This window comes from Ursus arctos, unplaced genomic scaffold (genome assembly GCF_023065955.2).
Source record: "Ursus arctos isolate Adak ecotype North America unplaced genomic scaffold, UrsArc2.0 scaffold_7, whole genome shotgun sequence".
Taxonomy (NCBI): domain Eukaryota; kingdom Metazoa; phylum Chordata; class Mammalia; order Carnivora; family Ursidae; genus Ursus; species Ursus arctos.
The window spans coordinates 53849047-53867123 of record NW_026623089.1 but is presented as its reverse complement, the minus strand read 5'-3'; the positions used below and the strand labels follow the sequence as shown (position 1 = coordinate 53867123).

The window sequence follows — 18077 nt, the reverse complement described above, 5'->3', positions numbered from 1 at the left end:
GTGGGGCTCGGAAGGAATCCCTCAGCCTGTCCACCCTGAATATTGCTCAGACGCAGTCCTCTCTGGTGTCTCTGGGAGCAGCAGGCCCCTGTCCCCATGGGAGTGGGGGCTTGGAGAGGATAGGGCTGAGGGCCAGCCCCAGAGCCGAGGGCTTTTCATGCCCACAGGGTATTTCTTGAGCGCTCTCTAATTCAAAGTAGTTTAAAATTGTTCTTGTCTGGTGGAACTGTGATGATTTTCTCTCCCCCTTTCTATGAAAATGTCCAATCAGCTCCAGGGATGGAGATGGGGAAGGCAGCAGGAGGGATGGGGTGGGGAGTGCCCCGTGCAGGGCAGCATGGAATGACCCTCCTTAGGGAGAGCGGGGTGGTGGTGTATTGGCCATACTTTGTCTCCAGGTGAAATCTTTTTTTTCTTTTTGGTCCTCTAATTTCTAAAACAAAATTGCATTTTTTTTTTTGAGCACCTGCTTGGTTGATCCTTAAAACAAGAGGCTCCCTGCCTACCCTGCTCCTGCAGCAGCCCTGGGGCCGTTTCCACCCTCACCTCCTGCCAGAAGCCCTCACTGGCCCCTTGGCCTGTAGGATCAGGGCCTGGCTGGCCTTCCACACCCTATTCTGGGCCCTGGTCTCCCCCCTTGCCTCCTCCTCTGCGCCCCCTCCCCGTCGGTCTACCTTGGATACACCTCACGCTCTGACCCCTTCCTCCCCTTCTCAGGGCACCATTCTTCCCCCCCCCCCCCCACCTCAGATACCCCGGCCTCTCTGACACCCTCACTGGCCCGACTCCCTACCGTCTCGATCCCCTGACCCCGCGCTCTGGCTGCCCTGCTGGCCGTCCGGCCCGTGCGGGTTGCTGCGGGTGGGGCGCGTCCTCCGTGCTGCGGCTCTGTCCTGGTCCCTGGCTGCTGCGGCCGTCCATGGTGTACGGGGGCTTCCTCCTACCTTCCTACCTGAGCAATCCTACCTCCAGGAACATGGGAGCTGGGAGTTTAAATGGCAGGACTGGGCCCAGAGCCGTGTCTCGCAGGGAGTCAGAACAGTGGCCGTGGGCCCCTCGCCCATCCGGGGCCCCATCCAGTGCCACCTTCCAGCCCTGCCCCACCCCCAGCGCCCCAGAGCTGCTCCCGACTACGCGCTCACTCGGCCCTGGGAAGGCTACTACCTGAGGCAGACGTGAGAGGTGGGGGACCACACGCCCTGCAGACAGCCCCACTCCAGCTCCTGGTTCTTGGGTCTGTGGGTCATGTTACGTGGGGGGCAGGGGTCCCGCCCTGGGGCCTTCTCGCGGTGGCGCAGAGAAGATGCACTGGGCTGAGGTGTGCCAAGCCGGCGGCCCAGCTGTGGGGAGGCCGCCCTTCCTGGTGTCCGGGCCGCGGGGCGGCTGTGCCCTCCAAGGATGCTCCCGGCGCCTGAGGGCACAGCCCCTGGGCGAGTCTTCTTCCTGGAGCAGAGAGCTGCTGTGGATGGAGGCCTGGAGGGTGTGGGGTGAGGTGTGGCCTTCCCTCTCCTGGGCTCCCCCTCCAGGGCGGCCTGCACGTCTGTGGTGGGTCACAGGAACAACTCAGGCACGGTGGCATCGTGCCGCAGGGAAGCTGACCCTGTGTGCCTTGGGGTGCCCACCGATGCGCACCCTGAGAAAGCTTCAAGAGGACGCCCTCTAAGTCCCTTTCGTCCTGAGCATTAGCCCCCTGTGAGTCTTCTGTTCGGAGGTCACTCCACCCCTATGCCTTCAGTGACCCCCCGGAGCTAAAGACTTCACCCTGGCTGCAGAGTCCCCGGGGAGCGTCTCAGGCCCCTGACGCGTGGGCCCGTGCCTTGCAGGCTCTGCTCTGAGGGGTCTGGGCTGGGGCCCCGGCATGCACGTGCCAGGGTGGCAGGCTGGGCTAGAGGAGGGGGTGGGCTTCCACAGTTGGCTGCCAGCCTGGGTCCCCACCTGCTGGGCACCGTCCTCAGCCTCTGTGCCGCCCCACGGGCTGCTTGCTCTCTCCACGCCGAGCCCCGCTGGCACGCAGGCCCAGCCACGTCCCACGCTCTCTGGGAAGCCTGTCTCCGGTCATGTGCGATCCCTTCTCTCCCCAGCACGTTGCCCGGTGCCATTCTAGAAGGCACTCAGGATGGCTTGTTAAAAACACCGATGCCCCCCGAGCCAGCACACCTCCTTCTTCCCTCAGCCGCTGTGTTTTGTGTTGTGCCCCAGCCCTGGCGGCCTTTCTAGGAACTATTCCAGCCTTGGGGAAGGTGGGGCCTGGGCTGGAGCTGGAGGGCTGCATTCACCCCCTTCTGCCCCTGATCCTGAGCCATATGAGAAATGGGCAAGGAAGTCCGTTAAGGACCAGTTGGGGTCAGAGGCCAAGATGGGGGTCCCCCTCCCAGGAAGAGGGGCTATCACCTGCCTGTGAGCCTCTGGAGGCCGCAGAGCCCCGGCCGTGGTGGCCGAGGGGAGGCCGTGCTGTGTCCGCAGTCAGAGCCCCGATGGCTTGGCCTCCCCTGTAACCTGAGCCGCGGCCATGCCTTCTCGAATCCCTGGCTCCTGTCCCAGCCCTGGTGCTGTGCGTGTGTCTCTGTGTCCATCGTGTGGTGTGTCCGTGTGTGTGGGGGGGACAGACCCCGCACCGACCCCCAGCCCGTGCCCTCATCCTCCAGGCGAAAGCGGCCAAACGGGCGCAGGAGGCGGCGAGGCTGCGGCTGCGGAGCCTGCAGTACCTGGAGCGCTACGTGTACCTGGTGCTCTTCAACGCCTACCTCCACCTGCAGAGCGCTGAATCCTGGCAGCGGCCCTTCAGCTCCTGGATGCGGCAGGTGAGAGGCCGCCCCGCGCGGCCCCCCCGTGGGCAGGGCTGTCGTGTGGCTCTACGGGAAGCTTCCACGAACGGGATTGTGTCTCGTTCAGTGTTGGGTGTCCTGTCCGGTGTCTGCATGTGGCCGGCCGCTGGGAGAAGTTGGAGGCGTGAATCAATGAGAAGGGAGAGGAGGGGTGCGGGGAGCAGCGCAGGGCCGTGTGCCAGGCTGGGCCCTGCTCTGGGCAACCCCAGGGCTGAGCCGACCTGGATGCTTCGTGCCCATGCTCGTGTTCGGCCCTCCCCTGTGCCCGCGTGGGGCAAGACAGTGTGGTGGCCTGGCCCCTGCCACCTTCCAGCCATGACCTGGGACAGGTGGACCCTTCCCTCTAGCTGTCCTCAGCACGATGGCGGAGATCGTCTTGACGCCGTCCCTGCTCCTGAGAACGTCGTGGTGGGGATCCACGAGATACACCCGGTGTCGTGTGCTGGGCCGTGAGTCCGGTCTGCCGTACATGATGGCTGTTACTCTCCTGTCGGGGAGAACTTGTTCACGGTCAGCGGAGCTGGGTGGTTGGCTCCAGAGCCCACCATGTCTGGCCTAAGATGCCGCCCTCTCACTCCACCTCCACTGTCCTTGTCTCTGCTTGGCCTCCTGGTTCCTCTAGTTCTTCCTCCAGCTTGGCTGGTTTTAGGGGCAGAGCAGAGCTGCTGCCTTGGCACTTCTAGGTCAGGAGAGAGGCCTTCCCCCCTTGGCAACGTGGCCTATGATCACCCCTCCACTGGGATACTGGCCTCTCCTGGCCTTGCCAGCCTGTCCTGACGGTTCTCATCTAGACTCGAGGCTGGACTTAGCTCCCATGGGGCAGGTGGGCTGGAGAGTAGGACTGCTGACCCCAGCCAGAGTGGGTGCAGGAAGGGCACTGGGGCTTAGGCAGGTGTGCAGGTGGGGTCAGAGCTGCCAGGGAGTAGAGGCAGGGGGGCCGCTGCAGAGCCTCGTGGCTGCTGGGTGCTTGTGCTGAAGACAGCCTTAAGGGCGGTCCTCGTGAGGATGAGTGTTGAGTCAGGGGACCCAAGGCCACATTGGGGCCATCCTCTTGAGCAGGCCTAGGCTTGGCTTCCTCTTTGGACCCCTGGGTGCGATGGACGTCGTGGGGGACCTAGGACACTTGGGTTCTGCTTGGAGAGTGGACATTGGGGGAACCAGGGGCTGGGCTGGAGCTTGATCCCCTCCCGAGCTGAACCTAGGTGGTGCGTGTTGGGGGTTGTCCTGGAAGGAGAGAGCTGGTCCAGTCAGGAGTGTGGGCTCCAGCCTCAGGGGCCCTCAGTCCCTTCCTCCTGGGGATGCATGGAAGGTAGGGGTGAAGGTTGCCTCGGGACCTCTGGTCTGAGCGGAGCCTGCATCCTCCCCATCTCCTAGGATAGGGGGAGAGAAGGGAGCTGGTTGTTGAATGGGCGGCATCTCCCAGGCCCTGGGCCCCTGGGCCACAGGGCTGCGTGGAGCATGTCCAGGGAGGCCCCTGCCTGCCCACCTGAGGGAGGCCTGTGGTAGGCCTGCCTGGTCCACGGCTGGAACCCATAGCCACAGGACTCTCGCTGGCTCCCGCACCCACGCTGCCTTCTCTAGCCCTCCGTGGGGGTCCGGCTATAAGGCCCAGAGCTGCCGGGCCCGTGACCCCAAGAGTCTCAGTGGGAACATCAGGGCTGCGTGGGCCCTGGGGTACTTGGCTTCCTGTGCCGCGGTCCTCTTCCTTACTATCTGCTGGGAGCTTTCTGTGCTTCTGGAACCCCCGGCATCGTCCTGGGAGGTAGAGACTGTGTCCCCGGGATAAGGACGCTGAAGCTCGTGGTGGTGAAAGCGCAGACTTGCTGAGGTTGCTGAGCTGGTGGAGGGCAGTGCTGGGCGCCAGGCCCACTGTGTGTGCTGGAGCCCGGCTGAGGGGAGGGGGGCGGGGTGACATGGCAGGGGGCGGGTGACCTGATGACACCCTCCCTCCCTGGGACTACTGCCCCCAGCTCCGCTGTCTTCCCCAGGTGGCATCGAAGGCCGGAGTCTATGAGATCCTCAACCAGCTGGGCTTCCCCGAGCTCGAGAGCACGAGGGACCAGCCCTTCTCCAGGCTGCGCTGCCGGTGGCAGGAGCAGAGCTGCTGCCCCGAGCCCTCCACCTCTGGGGACTTCCTGTAGGATGTGCTCCCCCCACACCCCGCCCCTGTCCACCCCCTCCTACGGGGCCCCATGCAGGCTGGGGGTTCTCCAGGTGCTCTTCACGAGGAGTGGTCCCGAGGAGCCCATGCCCCAGTTTCCCGGAGAGACTGGGGCGGGGTTGGGACCCTTTTTAAAAAAGAGCTTTTTATAGGACAAGTAGTGCACAGTTATACTTATGAACGACAGGCACCTCTAGGTGCCTCTAGACCTCCAGGAAGGCCCCGTGTGTGCCTTGCAAACTGCAGACGGCTTCCCAGGAGCTCAGCCCCCAAGCGGCCAAGCAAAGCTACTGGCCACGGCCAGTGCGCGCCATCCTCTCCCACCTCACAGCGGTCCTGACAGCCTGGGTGCAGAGCTGGTTTCCCTCTCTTGCTTTCTCTTACTCCCCTCCCCGCTTGGCCTCTCCCCTTTTGCTGCCCCTGGTCCCTGGGAAGAGGACAGGGCTCTTGTGGATTTGTCACCTCAACGGCAGCGTCACCCAGTTCCTTTGCCTCTCATGCCGCATCTCCAACCCCAAGAAGTACAAGTGCATGGCCTGCTGGGTCTGGCGGAGGCTCTGCCTCTCCTTCCTTCCCCCTCCCCCTCCCCTGGGGCTGGCAGGACTGCAGAGGTCTCAGAGGAGCTAGAAGGGAGGAGTCCCTCTCAGGAGGAAGGAGCTTCTAGAAGGTGGTTGCAGCCCTATGGAAGAGGCCTGTTCCATTTCCCAGGGAGCCAGGGCGGGCAGTGCTGAGGAAGCCCAGGCTCCCAGCAGCGGGTCCTTCTACACTTCTTCCCTACCCTGGCCGCCTGGATGGCCCCAGGTCCCCATCCATTGCAGCAGGAGACCTGAGGACGGCTGGGCGACCCTGAGTGAAGAGCAGAGCATGCGAGTGGGCTAAAGGGAGTTCTAGGCCATCCTGGCTGAGGACCCCTGAGCTTCCCTCCAGAGGGAGCAGAGGGGCCGAGGGTTATCAAGGGGGAGGCCTCGGGAGCAGCTCTGTCCCCACAGTGGGAAAGCTGCGGAGAGTGGTCGGCCCTGTGGAGGTGAGTCGTGTGGCTCTTTCTGTAGGGACCCCTGTCCACCAAAGCCCTGGGGCTGGCCGGTACAGAGGCTGCCCCTGGACCTGGCTCGTGGCGGCCTGGGAGCCCTCCCTGGCTGGATGCATGTACTTGTGCAGAAAAACAGTGGACCCGTCTCTGGTCATGGGAGAAGAGGCCAGAGTTGCTCACATCTACTTAGTGGTGGAAACTGTTTGGCCATCTTGGCTGAAATCTTCTGCAAAACTACTGTATGTCTGTTCACTACGTTTTTGGATTTGTTTTTATTTTTATTTTTGCATGTGTTAAAAAGTTTTCATTTCTTTGCAGACAAGGTCTACATGAGGGGTCACAGATCAGGCTGAACTGGGAGGGATCCTCTGTGCTTTCACAGTTGGCCCGACTTTCAGCTGTGCTGGGACCATGGGCTGGTCACTGCGCCTCTCTGCCTCAGTTTCCCCATTTGTAAAATGGGAGAATAATACTTGCCTACCTACCTCACAGGGGTGTTGTGAGGACTCATTTGTGATTTTTTTTTTTTTGTACAGAGCTTTTGAGCATTAAAAATGGCTAAATGTGAAGTGTGTCTGCCTGCTGACGTCTGTAGTATGTTCTAGAACTGATGTGAGCTGTGGTCCTGGCTCCTTCAGAGTAATGGTGGGTGGGTAAGGGGAGTTGAAAGCACCGATTCTCAGAGAAGGTAGGTTTTTCCAGACATCCCTCTCCTCCTTCCCTCACATCCTTCATGCATGGCCGTCTCACTCTGGGTGCCCAGGGCTGTCATGCTGAGCCCCTCCTTGAAGAAAGACACATAATAGGTGAATTCATGCTAAAGTGTGAAGGACTGTTGTGTTCAGGAACATGGAGCAAAATGGAATCTCAGGGGCTATGATGGAGGGCAGACCTCAGCCTCTACTCCCTCCTCTCACTCCTGCGGGATTTGCTTGGCCCCTTCCGGCCCCCAAATACTTGGACACAACGGCATTGAGAGGTTGGCGTACAAAGTAGTGAGGAGAGTGAGGCAGAGGGCATAGACCCCAGGCTCCTCCCCACGCTCTCCCAGCGTTAGGGGAATGAGACCCTCTGGGTTGTATTTCTGAGGTCAGCTGGGGGTGTTCAGAATGGAACCCAGAGCCCCATGGGCTAGGGGTGGTGATCTTCCCAGCCTGGGAGGGAAGGCCTCCTGGGTTATCTCCCAGCGCGGCAGAGTCCAAGGCTGCCCCATGTGGCTTCTGAATGTCAGTGTAGACACCTGCATAGTGGTGTGTGTGTGTGCACACACGTGTGTGAGGGCACGTCTCAGCCTGGGGTAAGAGGGGCTGGATGGTGTGTCCCCGGGGGTGTCCCCTCAGGCTCCCTGGGCCTGGCCAGCCTGTGGGAGGCCATCTGGCAGTTCCGTGCCCTCTGGTGCAGGGCGTCTCAAGACCGTTCAATGAGGGAAGACACAGGAAACCTTCAAACGGCCCCTGGCGCGCTGGAAACATGCGGTCAGTTTTAGCCAACTTTGCAGACTGTCTCTGCCAGGCCTTTTGGGTTGCTCAGGAGTAGTCCCTCAGTTATCCAGGTCTGGTCATCGATGTGGAGACTTACCCACAGCTTCCAGAACTTTAGACATCACGGAGGCTCTCCCCCGCTCAGGTGCCCAGGCTGGGAGGTGTCATTTGGGACAGGGCCTCGGGTCTGCGTTTCCTTGCAGTCGAGGAGCCCGACGAGGTCACTCGGTTGAGCTGCGACCCTGTCCTCCCACTGCCCCCCCCCCCCAAGGGCCTGGCACTTCAGCCAGCAGCCTCGATACGCCTGGCTCCCACTCCCTTACCCTGCGTTCTGTCCTAAAGGCTTCTGGGTCTTCCGGGGGTCCTGCCACAGCGGTTTGCCCCTGTGCTCAGACCAGACGGGCCTACGCTGGGACCCTGGCTGCCTTCGGGGTGTATGTGTGGGTGCTAATGAGCACAAGCTGGCTTCTGTATACAGGGGTGAGTGTGGAAGCTGGAGATGCCTGTGTGTGGGCTGTGGGCAGTGATTCAGTAGTCACACACGGGGCTGTGACAGGGACAGCCCCACCTTCCAGAGCCTGTGGTATTTCGGGGAAGAGTGAACGAGTCATTCGCACTGGGTATGGCGAGAACGGGGATGCCGCGGGCTGCCCGTAGACAGGACCAGCGAGGTCAGGTACAAGGTCCAGAGTTCAGCCCGGAGGAGCCTCCATTGCTCCTTTCTGACGGAGCTTCTAGAACAAGGAATCACTGAGGGCATGGACCCTGGGGGCATGGAGCCCGGGGACATGCTGGGCCTGGAGTCAGGCCACCTCACCATAAGACTCCCAGGGTTCAAATGGTCTGAGTTCTTCCTGACCCCGCTTACCCTCCCAGCCTTGACCAGACTCCAGGAATTGGCCCTATTCTGCGGAAGAAGGACCCCCAGAGGGGCTTTGGCTTCTCTGCTCGTCCCAAGAACCAGTTTAGGATGAGCTGGAAAACTGGAGCGCCTGCCCAGATGTTGCCTGACAGATCTTCCCTGCCGCGTCCAGCCCGGGGACCCCCAGCTTCCCTTGCACAGTCAGCACGGTTAGATCTGTACCTTGGTTTTACCTTGCAGAAGGCTATTTATCTTTTATTCCCATAAGCGAGGCATGATCAGCAGCTCGTTACGAAAATTCAACCAGTATCTTCATATCAGTATGAGCTCCCACCCCCACTCTCACCCTCTGGCTAGAGAAGGCACCCGTGTCCCTAGAGCAGCCCAGGACAGTTGGGCTTTCTCCTGGCTATGCTGTCCCTGGCTGTGGCATTCCCTGCCCGTTTGTGTGGCCACAGCTGAGACACACACCCTCTCTGCTCCGGCAGCAAGCATGGTTTCAGCATGCGTACCCTGGCCGTGGAGATCGTGGGTGACTCACCTTGTGTCTCTGAGTCTCCAGTGCCTCAACTGTAAAGGCGGTTAAAATACTTATTCTGTAGGGCAAGGTCAGAGCTAATGTAGGGTGCCCAGGGCCATGCCTTACACTCGGCAGGAATTCCTGCGGGAATCGTTTTTGTTCTCATGAGTTGGTTATTCTAAAACCTGGAGCCAAGGAGTCCAGCTGGGGTGTCACCAAAGTAGTGACAGGGACATGAGGAGGCTCCCTGAAAGTCAGGGAAGCTTGAGCCAGTAGGCAAGTAATGGCGGGGAGTCGGAGGCCAGGGGGTGCCTCCAGCTGTCTGGGAGGAAGGGCTCCATCCGAGTCCCCTTCCCTCTTGGAGGAGCCAGTATGAGGGGACGAAGGCATTGCTCAGCGTCTCATGCAGCTGTTCTCTTAGGAAAGCCATGCTGACTTCTCTAACGACCAGCGCAGGTGCGGGGCATCCTGGCGTGAGGGGTGGTGGGTGGCAGGCCAGGGAGAAGCCTTGGGAAGGGCTGGAGCCCTGGGGGAGCTGACTGGAGAGCATTTAAGTTTGTTGCAGTTGGATTAGGGCAGACAACCTGGCTTCCAGAAAATTTCCCTGCCTCTGCGCGGCCCAGGAGAGAGCTGTGTTGGGACAGGAAGCTCCAGGGGCCACCAGAGCTGGGCAGTTCCTGCCCATTGCAGTGTCTCTCCCAGCTGGCCACCTACCTTGGTTCTTCCCCCTGTGCTCGGCCCCAGAGCTCCTGGAGACACATGGCCGTGGGGGGCCCTTCCTTCTCTCTGTCTTTCCCCAACTATCAGACCTGCATCATGGTCTGAAGGCCCTCCCTGCCTTCTGTCGCCTCCCCCTGCATCCTTCACGGGGGGTTCCCCAAATACATCTCTCATACATCTAATCCCATCTTGGTGTCCGTCACTCTGAGGACCTGAACGACACCCCCTCACTCTTGTCTTGGCCTCTCTGAGCAGCGACTTTGTCCTGCTTCCTGGGGAAGGTCAACCTTCTCTGGCACTGCTCGGGGGAACATGACCCCCTGTCTCCAGCTTCATCTGTTTTTTATTGCCCTGCCCTCCTGTCTCAAGGGAGGGGCCGCTGGTCCTGGGGACTGTGGCCAGGGCACCGTTGTTCTGTGTTCCCTGTGGATAGAGGGATGGAGAAGACAGGAGGACAGAAGGAATGGTCGCCCCCAAGTGTGCATATGGCAGTGCAAACCTCTGATTAATTTCTAAATAAAGGGCACGCCCATTTTCAAGGGTTTTGAGCCGCACCTCCAGTTCGAGCTCTAGAAGCGTCCTCCCTGCCGTCCCGAAGAGCAGGCCGTGAGCGTGCTCTTGCCCGCCCTTGCCGGCGCGGCCTGCTCCGTTTTTAAGAAGTTCATGCCATTTCGTGGCTCAAAATAGGGTCTCCTACTTGTTTAATTTTGTATTTCTTTGAAATTGTTAGTAAGGTTGAACTTTATTTCATGTTTATTGGCCATTTGTATTTTCTCTTTTAGGAATTGTCTGTGCGTCCTTTGCTGACTTTTTCTTTGGGACGTTTGTCTTTTCCTTCTTGATTGTGAAGATGGTAATGCTTGCTTTCCCATGTGTGTTGCATTATTTTTAGCTTTAAAATGTCATCAGACACACGTTTCCTTAGAGCCTGTCTTCTCCATCCTTCTATGCCCTCAGTCCACACTGCAGCCAAGCGGTTCTCAGATCAGTAACCTGTGTTTATTTTGTTATGTTCTGTATGAAAGTACTTTGTCAGCCTCTGTATCTGGCTTTGTTTAGAATCCTCATCTCAACCAACACTCCGACAATACCACAAGGTAGTATTATGCCCCCCATTTTATAGATCGGGACACCGAGGCCTGGAGAGTGTCTGATTCCAGGCCCTTGCTCATTTCGGAGGTGGGTGTAGGAGCCAGCAATATCAGGATCCTCTTTGCTACTAGAATCCTCTTTGACATTTGCAAGAATTGGAATCCTTCTGGAAGAGTGCCTTCGCTCTTTGTGGTTGGGTGGTGGAGGGGTTGAGGGGGACAGAACGATTTCTTTGAAAAACCCTCCCTCAAAGTCTTGTGGTTCTCGGACTCGATGCTCTTCAAACCCCTACGTGCTTTCAAGAGGTTCCCCTCGACACCCACAAGAAATGCTTGTTTCCTATGAGTCATATGACAGATTTACTGAGACCTGGGCCTTTTAAGTTTGACTTCATACCTTCTCTTAGCAGATTCTTTCCTTTTCCTACCGCCTGCTTATGTCACCCATGCACAAAGCCCATGGGACTGCATATCTACGCTCTCCCAAAATAATTGTCATTCTTGTCATTCTTTCTTTGAACTAAGTGAGGCCATCTTCTGGGCTGAATTAAACACCAACGGTTTATAACAATACCCACTTCCCCCTTCCCACCCTGACATTTGAGGTCACCAGTCTTTTTAACTTTTGCCAATCTGATGAGGAAAAAAAAAGTAGTCTTACTTTTTTTTTTTTTAAAGATTTTATTTATTTATTTGACAGAGATAGAGACAGCCAGCGAGAGAGGGAACACAGCAGGGGGAGTGGGAGAGGAAGAAGCAGGCTCACAGCGGAGGAGCCTGATGTGGGGCTCGATCCCGGAACGCCGGGATCACGCCCTGAGCCGAAGGCAGACACTTAACGACTGCTCCACCCAGGCGCCCCTTACTTTTATCTTAATATGACTTTTCCGATTACCACTGAGATGGAACATCTTTTCATATGTTTATGGGCCCCTTGGATTTATTCTCTTATGGGTTTGTTTTTCTACCGGGTTGTCTTTCTTAAATTAACAGGCATAAATGTTTAATACAATCTGTTTAATTCTTAGGTAGATAAATACATGACCAATTCTTTCACTCAGTCTATCTGGTCTTATAACTATTTTATTTTGTTTTATTTATTTATTTTTAAAATATTTATTTATTTGAGAGAGTGGGAGAGAGCACGAGTTGGGGAAGGGGCAGGGGGGTGGAGAAACAGGCTCCCTGTTGAGCAGGGAGCCTGACTCCAGGCTGGATCCCAGGACCCCGAGATCACGACCTGAGCCGAAGGCAGATACTTAACCGACTGAGCCACCCAGACGCTCCTGGCCATATGCTTTCATTTCTCTTGCTAGATACCTAGGAGGAGAGTGACTTACACGCTAGGTGTGTGTTGAACTTTTTAAGAAATTGCCAAGCTGTTTTCCAAACGGTGTGAGGGTTCCAGGGCTTCCACATCTTTACCAACACTTGGTATCGTCAGTCTCTAACTTGAGCTGTTCTGTAAGTATGTAGTGGATCTGTCCCCCCCCCCCCCCCCCCCCGTCCCAGGCACATTTTACATATGTAAGATTTCCAGTTCATGTTGTTTTGGGTTGAAGAAGCCTCATCTCTTTGAAGCTCTTCTTCTCTGAGGGCTGATTTGGTTAGCACTGTCTCCTTGGACGTTAGTGCTTGAGGGACTGGGGTGCTCGTCTTCCGTGTTGTTGGTGTTCCTCCGTGGTTGGTGAATTTTGGCTGTGCCTTCATCTTTGTCTTGAGATTTCAGACTATCCTATTGGTAAGATCTGTGCCTACTGGGTACAGCCTGAGCTGGCAGCTCTGGGGGAGGATGGGACGTGCGGGTGCCCGTGTGGGTCAGTGGCTGCCCTTTTGGCCGGGGTGCATATCTGCCACACGGTGCGGCCTGAAGGGCCCCACTCCCAGCTACTTTCTGGGGCACCCTCCACTGCTACCTTGACTTGACCCAGGCTACTTAGGGGGCCCAGGGAGAGTCAGACTCTCCAGCTGCCTCTACTGGAATGTTCCAAGCCATGCCACGAGGGGGGCCCAGGCTTCATCCTGCTCCCCAGCTTGGCATCTCTGAGCCGGAAGCTTCCTTATAGCGGGTTCCTCCTCTCACAGAGGCATTTACCGGCACGGCTTGTGGGCGGCCATCTCCCTTGCGGGACCCATCCCCCTGGTCTTCTGTCTTTCAGGGACTCAGCAAGGTTTCTGACCTGTTCTTACTCCAAAACTGGCATAGAATTTTAAAACTGTACACTTTTTATGATATTTAAGGACTTTGGGTTAAAAAAGGGAAATCAGAGCATATCTTTAATATTAATTTTTAAGATTTTTAAAAATTTATTTGAGAGAGAGTGAGGGAAAGCACCAGCAGGGGGAGGGGCAGAGGGAGAAGCAGGCTCCCCGCTGAGCAAGGAGCCCCATGTGGGACTCCATCCCAGGACCCTGGGATCATGACCTGAGCCAAAGGCAGATGCTCAACTGACTGAGCCACCTAGGCTCCCTTAACCTTAATTTTTAAATATGAATATTTTATGCTATGTGCCGGGCCCTGTGGCAGTTAGGGCCCCGGCAGAGAATGAACGGCTGCCTTAGCTTTGATTGTGATGAGAACTGAATGCAAGGACCATTTGTAGAGGCGTGAGTGGGGTGAAGGGGACCAGCTAGGACTGGTGAGGCGCCCAGGAGTTAGTACCGGGGCCAGTGGTAACCACCCCTGGACCCGAGGGAGCAAGGGGCAGCACGGCATTCCCTGAGGCTGCTACACATAGCTTTAGGGGATGCTGGGGACCATTTGCCAGGAACTGAGTTGTGGGGGGAGCAACCACGGCCCGAGCAATGTCACGGAGCATAGGGCTGGTGGGGGCGGGGAGAGGCCCGACCTCTCTCCCCTCTCATCCGCCGATCTGTCAGTGCCTCCCTTTAACTGGAAAAGGTCCCAGCACCATGGTCTGGGGGCCAGGGGCCAGAGATGGGGAGTGGGGAGAGAGAGGAGCAGACAATAGCCAGCACAGCCCTCTTCTAGGCCCTACGTGGACACCATCCCTCCAGTAGCTCCGCGTTTCACAAAGGAGGACACCGAGCACTCTTGGGTCTAGTGACTCCGTGCTCGTTCCCACCTCCGGAATTCGCCTCCGCCCTTCCCTCGGCCGGGGGCGCCTCCTGTCCTTTCTCCAGCTCCTCGTGTGGCCTCCATGGGCAGCTTGCTTCGGGTCTCTGTCACATGGCATCGCCAGTGTCCGCGGGCACCTGCAGAAAGGGTGCTGGCTTCTCGAGCCCACGTTTCCCCGGACATTTCATGGCAAATCCAAACCTTCAGGAAAGGTGAAAGAACTGTCTGGAGAACACCCATGTTTCCCCGGGCCCACTTCTCAAACGCACTTGTGCGCTCCTGGGCGTTCCCTGGTCTCTCCTCCGCTAACGCGCCCGCTGCGTAAGGGCAGGGCTGCGTAGGCTTGGGCTCTTGTCTCCGGGGTCTGGAAGAGCTCGGCACATGGAAGGTGACCGTAAATGTCTGACGCGTCAGGCCTTCACAGAGCATTTGGTGTTCGTGAGGGAAGGTGGACGGGGATGGTCACTGATGATGGAATGTCCGTGGTGGTTTCCAGACATCGGACCAGGGCGCTGCGCACCTTCTTTCACCAAAGCCTCACAGGTCAGGCGAGGCAGGGGTTTCCGTCTTTATTTTGCAGACTGAGGGAGGTTTCATCCTTTGTCCAAGGCTCCACGTGCATCCCAGAGGGAGCTGGCACTCAGGTCATCACGCTGCCCTCAGAGTGCCTGCGGGTAACGGCGGACACTGCCTCCTCCACCGATGGGAGGCTAGCTGGGGCTGCGGACCGTGGCCGATGCGTTTCCAAATATCCCAGGCCCTGGCAAGTCGCAGGTAGAATGACTCCTCTTTTTGAAAGAATGAATGAATGAGACTTTGGTGAATATTTTCTGACTCTTGGAACTTACTCCTGGACATCCCTTCACTCCTGGAATATGGTCTCTGAGGGAGCACGCACTTCTCCACAGACTCTTCACGTAGCAGATGGGGGCTCCATGGCTGGAGGGGCAATGCCTCGGCCAAGGTCACACAGGGAGCCAAGGGCAGAGCCAGCACGCTGACTTCCTGCCCAGGGCTCGCTGTTTTCCCTTCCTTTCCAGATCCACTGGGGCATCTAGATTGATATCAATCACTAACCCACAGCCCGAGATCCCAAAGAAACCGTGTTTCCTAAGAACCTCCCTGAGTCTGCAGGTGCCTAACCAGGCATGTGCTGATGGCACTTTCCTCCTTTCTCCTTCACGGAGAGTTTCAGGACTTCCAAGGCTTGAGGTTGCATGTAAGAGTGTGTTTATACACTTTTCTCAGGAAAGGATCCAGAGTTTACACTAGGCTCTCAAAGCAAATACAAAAACTGTGACCCCAAAAAGTGGGGGGGGGGCCTCCCTTTTGTGTTCTTTCCAGTGGTTCCCCAACGTTTTGATTGTGGAGACAATAGAATTTTCAAAAGAGTATTAGCATGCAAAATTTTGCAAAGTAAACCCGTGAAAAAGAAATTAACCACTGTCACAACACTATCATATCATAAAAGGACATTTTAACCCCCCAAACCAAGGGCAGATTCTTGGGGTGGGGCGTAGTGACAGGTCTTCAAGTCGATAAAGGGGCTTTAACACACTGTCCCTGTCCTTATTTTGCTCCTTTGTCCTCGCCGGAAAATGTCAGTGTGGACCTGCCTTTGGAATCCTCTCTCTGCACCTTCTGGACAGAGAGGCAGGGGCTTAGAGCTTGTGTTCTAGAAGCTGCAGGCCGTTCTGAAAGGCATCTGCCGGGGCTGGCTGGGCGCGGGCTCTGCTGGGTTCCTGGGTGGTGTTTCCAGCACGGCGGGTGTCAGTGACGCTTTCCTGGGCTTTCCAGCTGGGCGTGAACACAGGTATGTTTACGAGTTTCACAGTGGGAGGTGATGTCCTTGTCCATCGGGCTCAATTTCCTCTCAAGTATTTTGGGAGAGGATCTGGAGAATGCAGGCTCTGAGCGGCTGAAGCAACCTGCTGGCTCCATCCCCCTTGGAAGGGAAACCCTGGTGTGGGAGAGGGCTGAGGGGAGCCACGAAATCGCCAGGTAGAGGAGGCGGGGGCCATGTGTGATGACTCCCCCCTTCTGCTTGCCTGGGTCCCTCCCTCCCTGCTGCATGAGGCTACTGCCTTTCAGACAGGCCCTTGTCCCTCCTGCCTGGGATTCCCCGTCAGGCCAGCGTCAGCACCCTGGCTGGCGTTCTCCCCCGCTGGGCCCCTTCTCTCCTTGGCTGAGGACAGGCAGGAGGACCTGGCTTCATACAGAGATTTTTCTAGGGAAGCTTTGCTCAGGAGGAAAGTTGGTCCCCCGGGAGTGGGTTTCTGGGAGGGGAGGGGAGAGCCGTGGGCTGCGGACCTGGGTCCCTTTGTCTCCGTAAGTGGGCAGAGTCTCCATGAGTGAGTCCTAAGCCAACGGGCACTATCGGGCACGGGATATGTGCCTGATACGTGGCTCCAAAGGCCCCAGGCTCTGTGTCTGCATCTCAAATGGAGTGGATAATGCTCCCCTGCCCCAGATACCCTCTTTGAGCTCGGGCGGGACTCGCCAGCTGTCTGTGGAATCAGCAGCGGGACAGACACCCACCCATGAGCAGGGCCCCTTTCCGATGCTGCCGCGCCTGCCGTGTTTGCAGCTGCTCCCACGTGAGGTCCTTTCTCGCAGAAGCACACGTGTGATTTAGCGGTCAGTCCGGCCGGGTGACGCCTGAGGGGCTGGGTACTTGCTGGACAGGCAGTTGCTCGAGGTCACTTAGTGAGTAAGGGCAGAGCCCACCGCACACACCTGGTCTGGGAGGGCTTGGGGAATGCTCTTCGCTCCCGATGCTACTGATAAGGGCCCTTTTGCCCAGGTTTGTTGATACGACAAAGACAGTAAATGTTTTTAGAAATAGTTGGGGGCCTTAATTAGGGAAAAAAAATGACCAGATGGTCTGTATCACTGAACCTTCTCAGGGAAAGCCCTAGTATTAGTTTCAGATATGCTGGGGATGCTGGCCAAGGATAAGCAGTGTGCCCCGCTGGGGTCCCCGCAGCACCTGTTTCTCCAGGAGATACCAGATTCGGAGTCGCAAGGAGTTACTCAGAGTTTATAAGTTAATTTGCATGGTTTGCTTAATCAGCACAGTTGCACAGTTTAAATGGTTTCCAAAGGACTTGAAAGCACTTTGGGTTCTTAACGAAGTTCTAGAATTCCCTGCCTTCTCATTTGCCTGTGAATTGGTTCTGCAAACCGTATTTTTGTTTTGTTTTTGAAATCACAAACAGATGTTTATGTTTAGACTGCCGGCTCCAGTTAAACACAGGCTTCTCTACTTCTCTGCCCAGTGTGCTCTGTCAGGGGTGGGAAGGGGGGTTCTGGCCAGGCCGGAGTCCTGTTCCCGGGGCTCTCCTCTGAGCTGCCTCCAGTGACTGGCTGCTCCCTTTACAGTCTCCTATGGGGGAGGGGGCGGCCCTGGGGAAGAAAGGGAGTGGGCTTCCAGGGCCAGTCTGCAAGGCTTCGAACCAGCCCTCGTCCTGTCTTGCCTGCGGGGTCCCTGCCTACTGGCTGAGGAGGTCTGAGTGACGGAGAGGAGGGTCCGCATGCCCAGCTCCGTGCCCCACCCAGAGAATTGCTCAGCAAATGTGTGCTCCCTGCTTTTCCTTCACGCTTCCTGGAGTTCCCAATCCAGCCTTCCCTACCCTCTTCTGGGCCACAGGGTATGGCTCAGTGAGGGCCCCAGGGCAGGGAACTAGTACAGCCCTAGTTCTAGCCCCGGGAGAGCGCTACACAGCCTGTGGGAATCATCTCCAAATGCCAAGGAGAGCAGAGGGCGTGGCCAAGGTCTTGGAGAACCTTGGGGTGCAGAATGGACCAGGGCGGGGGGGGGGAGCCAGGGGGAAAAGGGGGTCCCCCCAATGGGAGGAAAGGAGAGATGTAGGGGGATGGGCACTGAGGCAGCCGAGGGGCTGATGCCCAGGGAGGGCAGACTGGGAGGGGAGGCCTGGGGGCCGTTGCAGGACGCATACTCTGGACCACTGGCCGCACGGCCCCTGGTTCGAATCTCACCCTTGCCAGCATAGTGGACAAGTCACCACACCTTCCTTAGTTTCAGTTTCCCTATGTGTGAAGTGGGGCTCTTAGGAAAATAAAATAAAATAATGCATATTTACACAGGCCTGCCCCACAGCGGGCACTTGAGACGTGGTAGATGAGGTAAAAAACAGAAACCCCTAGAGTCCCAGCCTCACCTTGACATTTGCTAGGCGTTTGTGTTTCTTATGCACTAAGCCTGAGGCCAGGGGCACCTCAGCTGGCTCAGGTGGGCCCCTTTCTCCAAATATATCAGCTCCCTACGCCACCGTGGGGCAGCGGGGA

At 57.4% G+C, this 18077-nt stretch overlaps 1 protein-coding gene across 12 annotated transcripts in view; it reads left to right on the top strand.

Annotated features, from left to right (window-relative positions):
• Positions 1-6585, top strand: part of PALD1 (phosphatase domain containing paladin 1) — an 89765-nt gene extending 83180 nt beyond the window's left edge. For 7 of the 12 annotated variants that reach the window (XM_057308586.1, XM_057308583.1, XM_057308587.1 and 4 more), the window contains one exon: positions 2646-6585. In XM_057308586.1, coding sequence (XP_057164569.1) covers positions 2646-3278 — 633 coding nt within the window. In that variant the 3' untranslated portion in view covers positions 3279-6585. The remainder of the gene's footprint in view (positions 1-2645) is intronic. The other 5 variants (XM_026504400.4, XM_057308590.1, XM_048219091.2 and 2 more) reach the window with 1 other exon arrangement.
• The last annotated feature ends 11492 nt before the right edge of the window (positions 6586-18077 follow it).